At 35.9% G+C, this 14732-nt stretch overlaps 1 protein-coding gene across 2 annotated transcripts in view; it reads right to left on the bottom strand.

Annotated features, from left to right (window-relative positions):
• Positions 1-387: 387 nt before the first annotated feature.
• Positions 388-14732, bottom strand: part of DTWD2 (DTW motif tRNA-uridine aminocarboxypropyltransferase 2) — a 91791-nt gene continuing 77446 nt past the window's right edge. Inside the window, exons 5-6 of one of the 2 annotated variants that reach the window (XM_086770486.1) lie at positions 5971-6099; positions 388-1658 (exon numbers count right to left, since the gene is read on the bottom strand). In XM_086770486.1, coding sequence (XP_086626612.1) covers positions 1488-1658; positions 5971-6099 — 300 coding nt within the window. In that variant the 3' untranslated portion in view covers positions 388-1487. The remainder of the gene's footprint in view (positions 1659-5970; positions 6100-14732) is intronic. The other variant, XM_086770487.1, reaches the window with a different exon arrangement.

Here is a 14732-nt window from a genome sequence, read left to right as displayed (position 1 = left end):
AGGATTTATCTAGACTGGGAGAAGAGGAAAAGGTTATATAAGCTTTGCTAACATAGCCAGACAAATTAAATTGTTAATCCATGCCTAAACAAAAGGTCACTATCGAGCTCAGGGTTAACTAAAACTTCTTAGCTAATCTCTGACCTAATTTTGACCTCTCCTGTTAATTGCAGAAATGCTTTCACTTAATATATTGTCTTGCTGTGTTTACACTCCCCACTTCTGCAGTTTCTTGCCTTGCAGCTCATAAATTAAAGACAAAATATCTTTTTCTAAGACTAATTAGTACCCAATTAGCTCCATGTTGTTACCTAGAGTGGAACTGATAGTAAAGACAAACATTAAGCATTTTAATCGGTTGCATGAAGGAGGCATTTATGAGGAAAGGAACATCAAAACCTTTATTTCACTTTTTTTTCCCTCCAGATCATAAAATATTACTTCACAGAGCTTATAAAAATACCCAACTCTTCCACTTGTAGCAACTCCCATTAGCAAGGGGTACAGTCATATCATTGTTAGATAAGAAGAACTAATTAAAGAACACAGGTAAATCTAATGAATCTGCAATCATGTTAGTAGGTTGTATACAGACATAATCATTTGTCATTGCATCATACTTCTTACAAGGCTGTTTACACTGGGCTTGTTTAATTCCTTTAGTATCATAACCATTGTATGTCAAAGTATGGGTATGTTGTATCCATATTGAAAAAATATCCCCTTCTGCGTAAGAGTAGTTTTTGCTCAAGTAAAAGTGAAGCACCTGAGTTACAATTACAAAATGCATTTCTCTGCATTCACTTTTTTTTTTTTTAAGTCATAAGTGTTCAAGTTCTGGTAAAAACATAAGTGGGCTTAATTTAAAAATTTAGTCTGAGAGAGAAACTAAACCCGACTGCACTGTAAAATGTATACAAATTTATGAAAAGGAATTCTAATAATGTAAGAAATAAAACTCTCTAAGTTAAAAAGAACTATATAAATAGCATGCCTTATGTTCATCTGAACTAAATAATATAAGGAATTACAGTCTGAAAACCTACTGTAATTAGATACTGAAGTTAAAACGCTTAGTAGAAACTCAATATACTTCTAAATGCTGAAGCCTTACTATTCCATTACATTCATATTCCTTGTTCCATTTCATACTGATAAAAGCTTCTCCAAAGTAAATTTATCCAGTCATATTGAGGATCATACTTGCCCGCAAGAGATAACATAACTCTAAGTTATGCTCAGAGTTTTCTTCTTCTTTTCTATAGGAAATGAGAATGATCTTCTATCATCTGAACAAAGGCACCTGGCCTACTGCAAAAATGAAAAAGCTTGTCCATTATTGTTTGTCACATTGGTAGATAAACTCTTTCCGATGAAGGGCCTAAAAATTGTTTTATTACAGCACAGTCAACCATTTGGATCAAATCCAGATTCATATTCATTTGCGAGCTGCAAATAAATCCCACTGTACTGCCAGTATGGTTTTCTTATATTTTAACATTATTCACCAAAAGCTCCATTCTTCTGAGTTTGCGCTTATTCTTTGGCATTGGCTTGTCATACAAGCCATTTTTGAGAAGATGCTCCTTGCTGTGATGGATCTGGGCACCATGCTGAAGCTGGAAAGTGCATAAGGCTTGAAGTGGACGGAGTATAGTCTGCAGAAAGATGAAGGGGCAAAAAACACGATCTTTTAGTAGGCTATTTGAGAGACATCAATTATTCCAGGCTTTGTATTCAAGAACTACTTAAATATGCTGATAAAATGTAACTTGGATTATAAATACTGATGAAACATAACCTTTGGAGAAACAGAGGGCACAGCTGAATAAGAGATGTACTAAAAAGAAGCCAGATAGCAGATATACATCCATCTACCTGCTGTCATCCCTTACTCCTTCCTCGGACCCACTCAATCCTGACTTCAGCCCCAGCTACAATACTGTAAATTATGGCTTTAACTTGACCTTAGCAATGGACTACAATCAATTACTAGGGTTCAGTCAATAAGCTGTAACAAAATAAATAACAGTCACTAAGTTGCTTGTGCTTGCACAAAAATACCTTGAGGCAGGGTTTTAGAAAGAGAGGAGTGACTCATGATCAAGGCAGCTGGACTGCTGTCCTGGAGACTGTACTGTACCCCTGCTTCTGCCCAGTGATATTATGTAGGACTAATGAAGCCACACAAACCAAATTTATCTCAAGCGGTTCCTAATTGTAGGTTCTTCATTTTCTGGTTGCCGGACTCAGTATCACAGGGCCTCATGTGCAGATGTGTAAAGCAATCACAAATGTAACTACAGTCAGCAGGAACTGAGTTTCTACCAAGTAAAACGTGACTCTTATCAGCACACAGGAAAATCAAGTGACTTATACTGGGCATCAAACTAAGTGCCCATTTTTAGCTTCCACGGTTCTCAGCTTCAATTTGCCATCTTATATGCTGGGAATTCAGAGAGGGTGTAAAAAAGGACACAAATGCTTACGAAGCTCTTAGCTATTGCAACATTTATACAAGCACCTTTGAGAAGCTGACAATTTTGTCTTTGAAAAGTAGGATGGGCCAATTCTGAGTAGTAGACAAGACAGAACACAGGATTGGGAACTGTAGACACTAACAAAATATTCACACTGAACCTGAACAAGACAGAAGTCTTAATGAAGGAAAAATATGCCAATGTTGTCCTAGCACACCAAAGGAAAAAGTAAATATATAAAACCCACTTTAATTCAGTATTTCTAATTCTTCACGTGTTTAAGTTCTACAATAAATAATTACTTTATTTAATATAAAAGTATATGACAGCTGCACTGTCATAAAAGATACACAAGTTTCTAGAAAAATTTCTTTATGCGAGTTCAAATTTCTAAGCCCTATTTTCTTGTGTGACCACAATTTTATCCCAGTCTGGTTCTAGGTGCAATTGATTTAATGCTGAAGTGACTCTCAAGTGCCACAGAGGCAGACACAGGGCTGGCATATCCTACACTATGCCAATCGCAGATGCAATTTTTGACCTGGGAACCTTTTTCTGTAGGCAGAGGTGAGGCATCAAAATACTAATTATCTGATGGAGACAGATATGAGTATCGCAGGGTGGACACTAGAATGTAGTGAATACATGGATGAGCTTTAAATCTCTTTCACGGACTCTTCCATACTACATTCTGGGCCCACAATCAGATTGCAGTCCTGGGCCCATGTTGTAAAACTACTGGTAGGTCTTTTTCAAAAGGCTTATTAAATTGATATTATTAATGTCAGCAGTTAAAGATTAAGAAGGGCATTATCTTAACAACCTCTTCCATCACAGACTAGTGGGATCATAACTTGCAAGGAAAAGGCTAATGTTCGATTAGTATTCTTTGACCTGGGACAAACTCAAACTCAAGAACTGTTAAATCTCAGATTCCTTCAACGACATGTAAGAGTTGTGACTGCAGGAAGACATAACCCAGTGGGCTGCATTCCATGGCCGCAGGAGTGCGAGAGGTCAGTGGGACAGCCTTACAAAAGCATTTTATCTTTGAGCTAGCTGTAAGTGAGTATTCAGATCATCTCTGCTGTCTAGTTTTTGCAGAAAACAACTTACTACTTTCTATACAGTAACATACTCAATGGCCTGTCTCCAACTGGTTAAGCTTTTGGGATTTTGTGAGTCAAAGATCACCTTGCTGTGCTTTGACTTCAGAGGATCATTTAAAAATATGGATCTATTAAAAAAGATAATGGTTATTTGACTCTAGTAAATATTCTGAGACCAACACATGCTAAAAAGGAAATTAATCCTACCTGACCACTAACTAAATGAAACCTTTTCGAGTCTAGCACCAGATATTCTCAATTACATTTGTCAGCCCAGTAATTTTAAACTCAGATCTTAACTGAAGAAGTTAACCATAAATTTAAAAGTAGTTTAATACTGGGATATCCTACCGAAGAGAGATAGAAACTTTACTTACACTAATCTTCACATATTCTTAAGTTTCTCACATCTTGGAAAATACTTCTCCTTTTCAAGAAGTTGTATCCAAAGGTATTTTACAAATTGCCAAGAGCCTCAACTGACAGTACCTGAAATAATACTATTTCCCACTATTAGAATATTAAGAAAGTGGTGAAAATATCTTAATGTTTCTATGACAATTTTGTCCTCAACTTAAGTAAATAAACATTTTAAGGTGTGCATAAATATACACCCTAACATCTATTATAGGATGTACAATTTAAAATTAATAAACTCTCCTGACTTCAAGTGGCTTCAGGTTTTACCTACTGTTAGGAAAAAGCACAAGAAATTCAACGGCACAAAGCCTTTGAGACCCAGCACAAAGATTTCATCCCAAACACTGCTTGCCACATTTCTCAGTACCAATGAATCACTAATCAACTGAATAATCACCATGCTTTTCTGGCTTCATGAAAATTAGATATCAGAGTGATTACAGGCTATAATCTCTGCCAAGTTTACTAATACCTTCCTTTGCTACCAAATACTAATCACACTGTAGGCTAAATAAAACTTCAGTAACATAAGAGTGAAACATGTAAATTCCATACATTACAGCAACTGAACAGTTGTTAACAGTTAACTATAGTTAATTAACCTACTACATAAAACAAACTAGTTAAGATATACCCAAAAGGAAACTGTTTAAAAAAAAGAAAATCAATCTAGCATGTTACATTTGTACAACTTAATAGATCACATGTGCCTGGTAAATGGTCTATGTTTTGAAGTTCTGCAATAAAAACAACAAGTGAACTTAAAAAAACATCAAAGGAAGAGATAACTACAACACTGCTGCTCTGCACTATTTGCCCGCCAATATACACAGTAGTACTTCTATTTGTTTTGGGCTGATTCCCCAACTGTCATCTCCAGAGATTTTTGTTCTGTATTGTGGCAAATACAGCATATATTTGGTGCCTTATAAACCAACTTTAAAAAAAAAAATAATGTACAGGTAAAGAGAATCTGAGTCACTCTTCTCATTGTATTTAGAATTACAAGAAGAAGTGTGCAAGAAAGTAGTAAAGGATGAGAGAATGTGATGGGAAAGAAGAATGAGGTAGAAGGAAAGAAGAAACTGGACTGCTGAGTTAAAATGCATAAAAGGTACAAGAGAGAAACAGTGAACAGAAAAGACAAATGGAAAAAAGAGGGAAGAAGAAGAGGGAGACTGAGTAACAAGTACAGGAAAAAGGAACTCAAATCTTGAGACAAATAAACCATGAAGACTGCACAGTGAAAACTCACAAAAATTGAAGTGTCTGGGGAAAGCACTAGACACTTGAAGACAAGCAACAAAAAAAAAGATCCAAGGAAAAAAGAGTAATTGAAGAGATGGGTTGGGAAAGTAGCTTTTTTTTTCAACAACCAATCTATTACACCATACACAAAACAGGTTACCAGGGTAAAACTGGTCTGTAAGATAGCTAGTCTGCATTCAGTCTTGATGGACACTGCAGCTGTTACAGGACCCTAATTGGTACTTTAAATATCAACAAAACAAGATTTTTAGACCTGGATCTGGCCGAGTTTTATCTTCAGACAATTCTTTTTAGCTAAACAGCCAATCCAATTCCATCATAGGACAGAACAAAAAACACTGTACTAGAATTTAGCATACTGAAAAGAGGAATAGCAAAACACTCAATCAAGACATTTGTATCTAACAAGTTCCCTCAGCAATCTGATAGCAATTTTGAATAAAGAACAGGAAAACTATAGAGGCTTTTGGAACACAACAAGAAAGAGTCACAGTAATCTGAACACACTAGAGTTAATAAATATCTGAAGAAAAATCGTTTCTATTGGTACATTGTTTTTTTAGTTTGCTATGCAACAAAATCATTACAATGTCATTAAGATTTTGCCTGTCAAACGTGACATTAATAGCTAAATACCTTCGCTGCCCCTCTACTATGCATAAAAGAAAACTCAGGTGTTTAAAATTACGTACCTCTTGTATGCTCTTATTTTTTTCCATGATAGTAAGAGCAACAGCTGCACATTCAAGCGTAGAGAGACAAGTGTTTGTGGGCTGTGTACGAATTACATATTGACTTGAAATGTCAGGTTTTAACTGCACCTGAAAAATAGCAAACTCTACTGAAATAAACAGTTCAGTAAAGCAAACAAGATACTTCTTCCCTATACTAAGCAAAACATAGCCTCTTCCACTGTGTGGTCAGTTGCCTTCTTTCTTTTTTCCTGTTTTGTCTCTCAGTAGCCCATGACCTTAAGCTTCTCTTAAGTGTAATGATACCTATGAGTCGCCATCAGAGACAAGAACTACGCATTTGTTACTGTACAAAAATGGAAAGAAAATACAACTCTGTTAGAGAAAGACTGAGTAAAATTTTAGCAACCAATTTGAGTTGCCATAGATATCCTAAAACAAAAATAAATTTTTTCACCTATGCTTGTTTTATTGCACACTCTAAACACACATGATCCCATAAAATGTACAATGACTGTATAGCCACTGACACTATTTGCCTTCGTTAAATATTATTTGTCAAGTGCTGAATGAAAGACTTTTAGAAACTACATTTATTCACATACTGTACTAGATCCCTGATTAGAATTATTTGCTTACCTAAATCATGTTCAAAAATGATTTATTGGCTCTGACTCAAGTGATAACCACTATATACTATCTCACAAGTCAAAGGTTTTTAAGAAAAAGAAATTTAATTCAACCACTACACTGCCTGTTTTATCAGCTCCAAAAGCTTTTACTGAGTTTATAAACAGCAGCTGAAACATCACAGAATTTACACTATTAGACTTTGTGTGAAAATTCAGATATTCCTTTGTTCCTAAAATTTCCAACTTCACGTGTTTAAAATATAATTTGCCAAACAAGTTAATTTTTTTAGCAACATTGACACTGTTCTTAACCAAAAATTATCAGTTTCTTTTCCAAAAAAAGAACAGTACAATGGTAGTACAGTACAATAAACCCTAAGAAATTACTATAAAAGAGCAAATAAATTTTTTTTCTTTTTACTTTCATCCCAGCAGTTGTCTTTCATTTTTCCTTCTTCTCTAAAAAAATGACTAACTGTTCCCTATAGCTATCATAATATTGCTTCCATTCTGCTTGCCAGAAGTTTTTCAGCATTGCTCGCTTCATTTAGTATTTTCCCTCTTAACTTTTCCCATTTTTGCTTTTATTTTTAATTCTTCACTTTCTTTCATCTCCTTTACAAGTAATCACCCATTCTCAAAAGTTCAGGATATCTCTTTATAAAAGGAAAACTCCAAGCTGCTGCAGAACATGAATGCGTAAGATCAAATTGCAATGCTTTACCTGATGCCAATAACGGGAATGAAAAATAAATAAATAAAAATAAAGTTACAAGAGAAGAAGAAAGCCATTCTGGAAAGGACAAATAAGTTAGCTATAAAAGTTCAATATACTGAAATACAGGAAAGGATAGAAAAATATACCTTTGTGACAGAAGGTCCTAGCTTGTTTATCAAAGGAAACTTTTTTTCTAAATGCTAGTCTTACTATTGGGTAGGCTTGAAGGACCAAAACATGCACATTTCAGAATGTCCTAAAAATTTCCAGCAAGGATTGTTTAGCTAGTTTGAAGAGATCACGTTCAACAGCCAAAGAATACGCACTTGGGTTGACCAATTGAGAAGATGAATGTATGTGAGTGAAGTAAAGAATACAGCATACTAACATTATGATTTTCACATTACATAAAAATACATTTGTATGCTTTTCACAACAGTAATACTGGAGGTGTCATTTCAATTAAATAATTTTAAAATCACATCTTCCAAAATCCATTTTTTCATCTTGAGTGAATATCAATGCTTTTGCTATTTTAAGGCTGCTTACCATAATAATTACCTGTAATGCATTGTAGTTTTAATCAGGTTATATTATTACCAGCTGCTGATTAAACTGAAAATGCACCAGTGGTCTCAAAGGACATATAAATGTATCTTTCCTAAACACATAGGGCCACGAAGATGATAAAAGGGCTGGAGCACCTCTCTTACGAGGACAGGCTGAGAGAGTTGGGGCTGTTCAGCCTGGAGAAAAGAAGGCTCCGGGGAGACCTTAGAGCGGCCTTCCAGTACCTCAAAAGGGCCTACAAGAAAGATGGGGAGAGACTCTTCAGTAGGGCCTGTTGCAATAGGACAAGGAGTAATGGTTTTAAAATAAAGGGGGGTAGATTTACATTAGATATTAGGAAATGCGAGTTATAGAACACTGGAATAGGTTGCCCAGAGAGGTGGTGGAAGCCCCATCCCTGGAAACGTTGAAGGCCAGGCTGGATGAGGCTCTGAGCAACCTGATCTAGTCAGGGATGTCCCTGCTCCTTGCAAGGGGGTTGGACTAGATGACCTTTGAAGGTCCCTTCCAACCCTAACCATTCTATGATTCTATGATTCTATATTTACTGTTCTTAGATATTTGAAAGTAACAGTTACAGGTGATGATATACAGAGTTACTTCCCGCAAATTCAATGGTCAACTTAAAACTCATTTTCATTTTCTGCAGCTTTCAGCATATTTCTGCAAATGAATTGGCACAATGTATGACAAATTACTTAATGAATGTATTCAAAGCTAAGATAGTTGTGGTTGATTACTCCATGTCTGCAAACTCAGGGTCTTTAGTCTCTAGCTCTTTACTGTGACTGTTGAAAGAAAAGAATTTATACTTTTAGCAGATTATGCTTGTTATTACACTATACTGAAAGCTGATCTTACAGTCACACTGTAAAATTTTTATCTACTGTATGAAAGATGTTAAAAGTTACATGGATACTCAACAGCAAATTCAGTCCACGTGCTGAGGAACAGATCCAGGGCTGACTGAAGAATGAAGGTAGTGGATACTTACTAGTCTTTATCAACTATTTACTTCAATTTGGTATTGAAAAATCAGAAAGAGAATAAATTCATTTAGGAAACAAAATGTAAAATTTGGACATCAGTGTATGTAATGAAATGCAAAAGAAAATTAAAACGAAATTAATATTTTCATTTATTGTTCCTCAAAGTTTGCTCTGTTTTTACGCTCCCTTTACTGGGACTATGGATGGATCTCCATCATGACAGAGCAGGAAGGCTAATTATTTTAACTATACAGAGATCTGTGCTGAAGAGAGCTTTTAGTATTAAAAACTCAGTATTAAAAACCAGAGTAAACTCAGTCCATTGTTTCTCCAGCATGCATCCTGAGCAGCAGAGCAGAAACATATTCACACTATTTCTCAACAGCTGACAGCGACATTCTTTGTTAAGTCTCTCTAGAGAGGCTGAGAGAAAATACCCCATGGACTACCTGCAGGAAGACTGGTTTCTCCCTCCTCGGACACAGACAATAGTGCCTTAAGTCTTTTTTTTGGTAGGAGCTGGGAATAGTTCTGTCTGCTGCTTTCTATACTTCATTTCTTCAGGTTCACGCTGAAAAACTTTTAAGATCATCAGCATTCCAGAGAAAGGAAAATCATTCGTGATTACAAGACAACTTCTATGGGAGAAAAGCTGCGTGCACACCACCTTACATTGTACAGCCACGACATCTCTAAGTGCAGCTCTCGAACAGCTGACGTTGTACAAAAGTGTAACTTTCTATTTCTAAGAGCAACAGCAGTAGCAACCCAATTTCTTCTTTCCTGGGAAGAGTGAGAGAGGATGGAAACAAGTGGTTCCCTTTCCTTATTTTTTTTTAAATGACATATTATTTGGGATGAGATGAAAATACCACAGACAGACAGCACAGTGGTGAAGATCAGAGGAACAATATTTGACCAGGACAACTCCCAGCTACAGTTTATCTCTTAGGCTTCTTTCAAAAAACATGCAATTTACTCTACTCTTTACTGCAGAGGGGCACGGTATCTAAGTAAGAGATTCTTAGTGACCTGAAATACAGTCAGGGTAGCCTCTGTCTGTCACAAAGTGCATAGACTCAGCAAACAACTGACTGTCTCTCAGAAACTAGGTACACTCACTGAATGAATAAAACACAAAATGAGGAGCTCTATCAACTTAGAGAATAAATGGAATGGTAAGACAAAGCCAAAACAATACAGAAACCAACATGAATTAATATAGTTAAATACATATTTCAGACATGGGGAGAATATCTCATTGAAAAAAAAAAAGCCTAGATACATGAAGTATTTACTGTTCTCAAATGTGACTGGGTAGGAGGACAACTTCTCTCATTTTCAGCCAACAGGTCTAAAACTTGCCTTGCCTTTTGTAGAGTAAATAGTTTCAAGCAGGATATTGCAATAGTCTCATTAAAGCTTCTGCACTACTTTGGTGGACTAATTCTTTGGCTGTCACCTGCACATCTCGAATTCAGCTGAACAAGTTTAATTCAAAGTTACAGGAAATGTTCCTCCACAGTTAATTTAAACAAAACCAGATTGTCTACCCCTTACATTACACTTCAAAAACTCAGAATGAGTATACATAAATACCCCATTTAAGACTATTTCAAAACAACAATTATGGTATTTTATAGCCATTTCTCACTAAAATAATAAAGATACCACAATATACATTTTTTTAAAGCTGTCAAAGCAATTTGCAAATCATACGCACACTTTGGAATAATTTCAGTTACTAACAAAATACAGCAATGTCAAGTAGAAAAAACAGCAGCCTATTTAACATCACTCACCAAAATAAACAATAGCATAAGACAGAAGATGGAAACTATCTCAACCAATTCAAACTAGAGAGAGGAATTTAGATAAGCTGAATGCAATTACTCATTGGAACTTAGCCAAGACACTGAAATTAGCATATCTATTCTCCTTACAAGTGCAAGGGAGTTTGGGGCTTAGTTTCCAAACCATCAGAAGCGTGAACCAACACATTCAACCAAGTCTCATTTCTATGTGTAACTCAAGACCCAGCGTTTCCTAAAGCCTGAATGCCAGCAATTCTCACAAACTATTACATTAACTTAATAAACATGGTCTTCTCTGCCAACATACCACCCTCTTAGCAAATGCTACAGCCTTTCGGCACTTACAAAAGATTTGAACTGCAGTAAAAATAGGGACCCTTCAGTACTTCTCAGGGCTGAGTTCTTCTTCTATGGCCCTCTTTGGAGATGCCCCAGGCACCTCAGGACCCAACTGATCTTGTTCAGCTGTTCAGAACTGATGGAAGCAAAAGTGTTGCCTTGATGGGGTCAAAGACCCACTGTTTGAAATTTTAAAAAATTAACTCAGTAAAGATAGCCAACTGGTTTCCGCTTTTATTTTAGATACTAGGACTGGAACTCTTGCAGAAAGCTCTAAGTGCTATCCTCAGTCCTCTCCCTAATGTCAATATCCTTACCTTTTTACCTTTTCTATGCTGATTTCTTAATCATTACTCTTATTAGCTTTACCCTCCAAACATAATCTCTCATGATGCAAAATTGTATTCGGAAAACAGTGTATCCCGAAGAACACAGAAAGGCTATAAAGGTAGTACACCTGTCTCACAAGGCACACTCAACAATTCTTGGTTTTGTCCGTCCCGTTTTCTGCAATTAGATTAAAGGCACCTCGAAACAGGCAGAGGAACAACATATCCTTCTGTGACTTCTATGAAAAACTTAGTACTTACTTGAAGATCCCCTCCTCTTTTACTTACGTTGATAGTGTGCTTATGAAACATTAATTTCTGTTTGGGAATTACTTTGCTCAACTCTCAGAGAATGAAGTAATAAGCAAGTGCCATCCATCATCTACGTAACAGAGACAATAGTTATTGTTCATCTGTACTGCTACTTTAATAAATATCTTCCAGAAAAAATACCACAAGCTATTTTTTAAAGGAACTCTAAAGGCACAAAACCCCTAGCGCGAGTACAACTGCATCTTGCCATCTTGTCCATCATTCTAGAAACTAAGAAAAAATTGCTCTTAAGGTGCTGAAGGAAGAGCATTTTCTGTGTGCTACTGCACAACCAACATCAGACAAAAAAAGAAGTCAGGCATAGGGAAGATCTTTCACTCAGTATCCAGTTGGCAGAAGCACCTTTTACCTGCAAACCAAAACAAACTATTTTCTGTATCTCACAGAAATTTCGTGCGATTAAACAAAATTATCTTTGTGACAGAGAAGATAGCCTGAGTAAATTTAGTCTCAGCATGCTACTGAAATTTAAATCAGGAATATAAATAAGTTATTTTGTTCAAAATCTTGGCTTTAATTTAAAGTGACATCTTAAGAGCACTCTGTTTCTAAATACTGGAGGGAATAACTGGCATGCAACTGTCACAAACGGACAGCCTGAAAGAGTACATAGATGTTACAAAAACCTCTGCCCACTTTGCATGTCTTTTGATTGAATATTTAAGCACTCCTGTGTATGTTCCATGTAAAATAGTGAAACAAATCATAGATTACACTATGATGACTTTCAGGTAAACTTGAAGAAATTTGCTCAGTTTCTATGAAATAGCAAGATATTTTGCATATTGTCTCGGATAATTTCCAATCAGCCCCAAAACCTTTCTCTTTGGGTATCCACAAACTCTTCCTCTTAGGCATTTTATGGCATCAGGTAAGACTCAGAGTCTTATCACTACAACAAGCCTCAGGATATCTCACTGCTGCTGTGATAGGAATTGTGGTGGATGTGTAATATTCAATCTTTGCAAGGGAAGTAGAATTGCTTTTGCAGAACAGTGGCTGTGTGTAGGTTCTATCTACTTACACTCCTTTCAGCCTGTGCAGAAGAACTTGAATTACGAATTGCATTCAGATTAGCTCTTTCACAGGTCAAAACCATAAGACTTCTTACACCCTTATAAAACACACCTGTGTAAAAGCAGCACCCAGAATTTCTTTCATCAAATACGTCATTAACGTATGAAAATACAGTAAACTTCTATGCACTTTCAAGAATGTCCTTTGCTTCTGGAACCAAAATAATTTAAGGACCACTTCTTATTGCTGTGGTGTATTACATGCTAAAGACAAATGTTCCAGAAGAAATCAGTAGAGCTACTCACTGAATGACTTTATATTAATCATATGAATAAAATCCTACATGATGTCTCTTCATTACACGACTATGTCAAATGACACCTCTTTTACAAACATCACCTTTGTATTTCATAATGTCTCTTTTCTTTTACTGTATAAACAAGAAGAAAGAAAAAAAAATCCTATAATTTGACATACAGAAAAATATTTGAGCACGCCACAAGTACATTCTGGGAAAAACATTTTTTAGTGTTTCACAATACTCTGACCTTTCTTTTAAAATATCTTTTTAATGAGGATAAGTCAGACTGTACAGAGTATTTCTCTACTGTGTTCCTTGCTTTCATTTTTAGCCATAGTTAATTGACAGGAAGAGAAATTAAATTGCAAAAGGAATGTGTCCTTCACAGACAGAGATTCTTACATCATATTCCCACAATTATTTTTTTTTTTAGGGAAAACTGAAACTGCAGGTTTTTATCTATAACTAAGGAATGACATAATGCTGCCATTATGTTACATAAAAAAAAAAACTATCTTTAAGTGCAAGTCTTACAGGGCATGCCTCGCAATTCGTAAAATGACTATGCATTTTTAGTTTATTTCCATGCATTGTAATCTTCTGTATTTAGAGAAAGAAAGATCCAGAAATTACTTCTGGTAATATCTCTCCTGGTCTGCTTACATTTCAAAAACGAATGTCAGGCAACAGATCAATATTTAATGCAGCACTATTCTTTTAATAATTAATACAACAGGAAAGTGCTGCAAGTAAATTCAGCCAGTGAGCAGAGTACAGAACTAGAGAATGGGATCATGAAACGAAGGAAGAAAATTTAATTATGTGTATTGTCACAGCCATTTAACTTTAATTACCTGCAAATATCAGAAAATTGAAAAGGAAAATTAAATACCTCACTGTCAAGAAGTAGCATCAACACAATGACATTGTTCTTTGGAACCTACTAATTACTTCTGCTTTCTCTGGTTTCTTCTTTCCTTATTACATGTGAACAGCAGTAAGCATTTCCCTTGGAAAGGGAAAAGGAAGTGGAAGAAGCTCCTGAGAACACACGGGGCAAGGGCAGAAGGAAACATGCAAATAAAGACTAGAAGAAGGAAAAAGCCTTCAATCAATCTAGTTATTTGAAAGCAAGCTCAATCAAAATTAAAAATATTTCCAGTTTCCTTTTTACAAAGTACTCATATCCCATGAGAGCTTCAGCATAGGCACAACGGTAAAAAACCTGCAATTGTTCCTGGATTGTTCCAGCAGCAGCATATTCAGCAAAAATATTAACAATAATTACAAAAGAAATGGCAAAAAAATAAATTGAGAGGTTTCTGCCCAAGAGTGAAAATAGCATACACTCCTGACATCTGACCAATTACCTGAGACCTTTCAGTCTCAAAGAAAACATCACTGTATTGAGAGGTAATGAATACATACTTATGACCAGAAAAATGTCAGAGTGTACCAATGACATTAACCTAAATGTCAGAAGGACAGGCTCCTGTTGATTGCTCAGCATCCTATCTCAACTGTGAATGGCACTTTGACCCAAGGTCAGTCCCAGTTCTCTCCCTCTGATCTCAGTCTTCTCGAACAGCAATTTTTGCCAGTCCTAACAAAAACAATGTTGTTCTTTAGGGTCCAAAATATTTCCTTGAGTACTTCGGTTGTAATCAGACAGCAGCTAGAACATGAACATGTCAAACATTTCAGAATATATAATAGATTT

The sequence above is a fragment of the Chlamydotis macqueenii genome, chromosome Z (assembly GCF_036417535.1).
Source record: "Chlamydotis macqueenii isolate bChlMac1 chromosome Z, bChlMac1.mat, whole genome shotgun sequence".
NCBI lineage: Eukaryota > Metazoa > Chordata > Aves > Otidiformes > Otididae > Chlamydotis > Chlamydotis macqueenii.
Note: the sequence above shows the minus strand (reverse complement) of the source record. Positions and strands in the feature narration are given on the sequence as shown.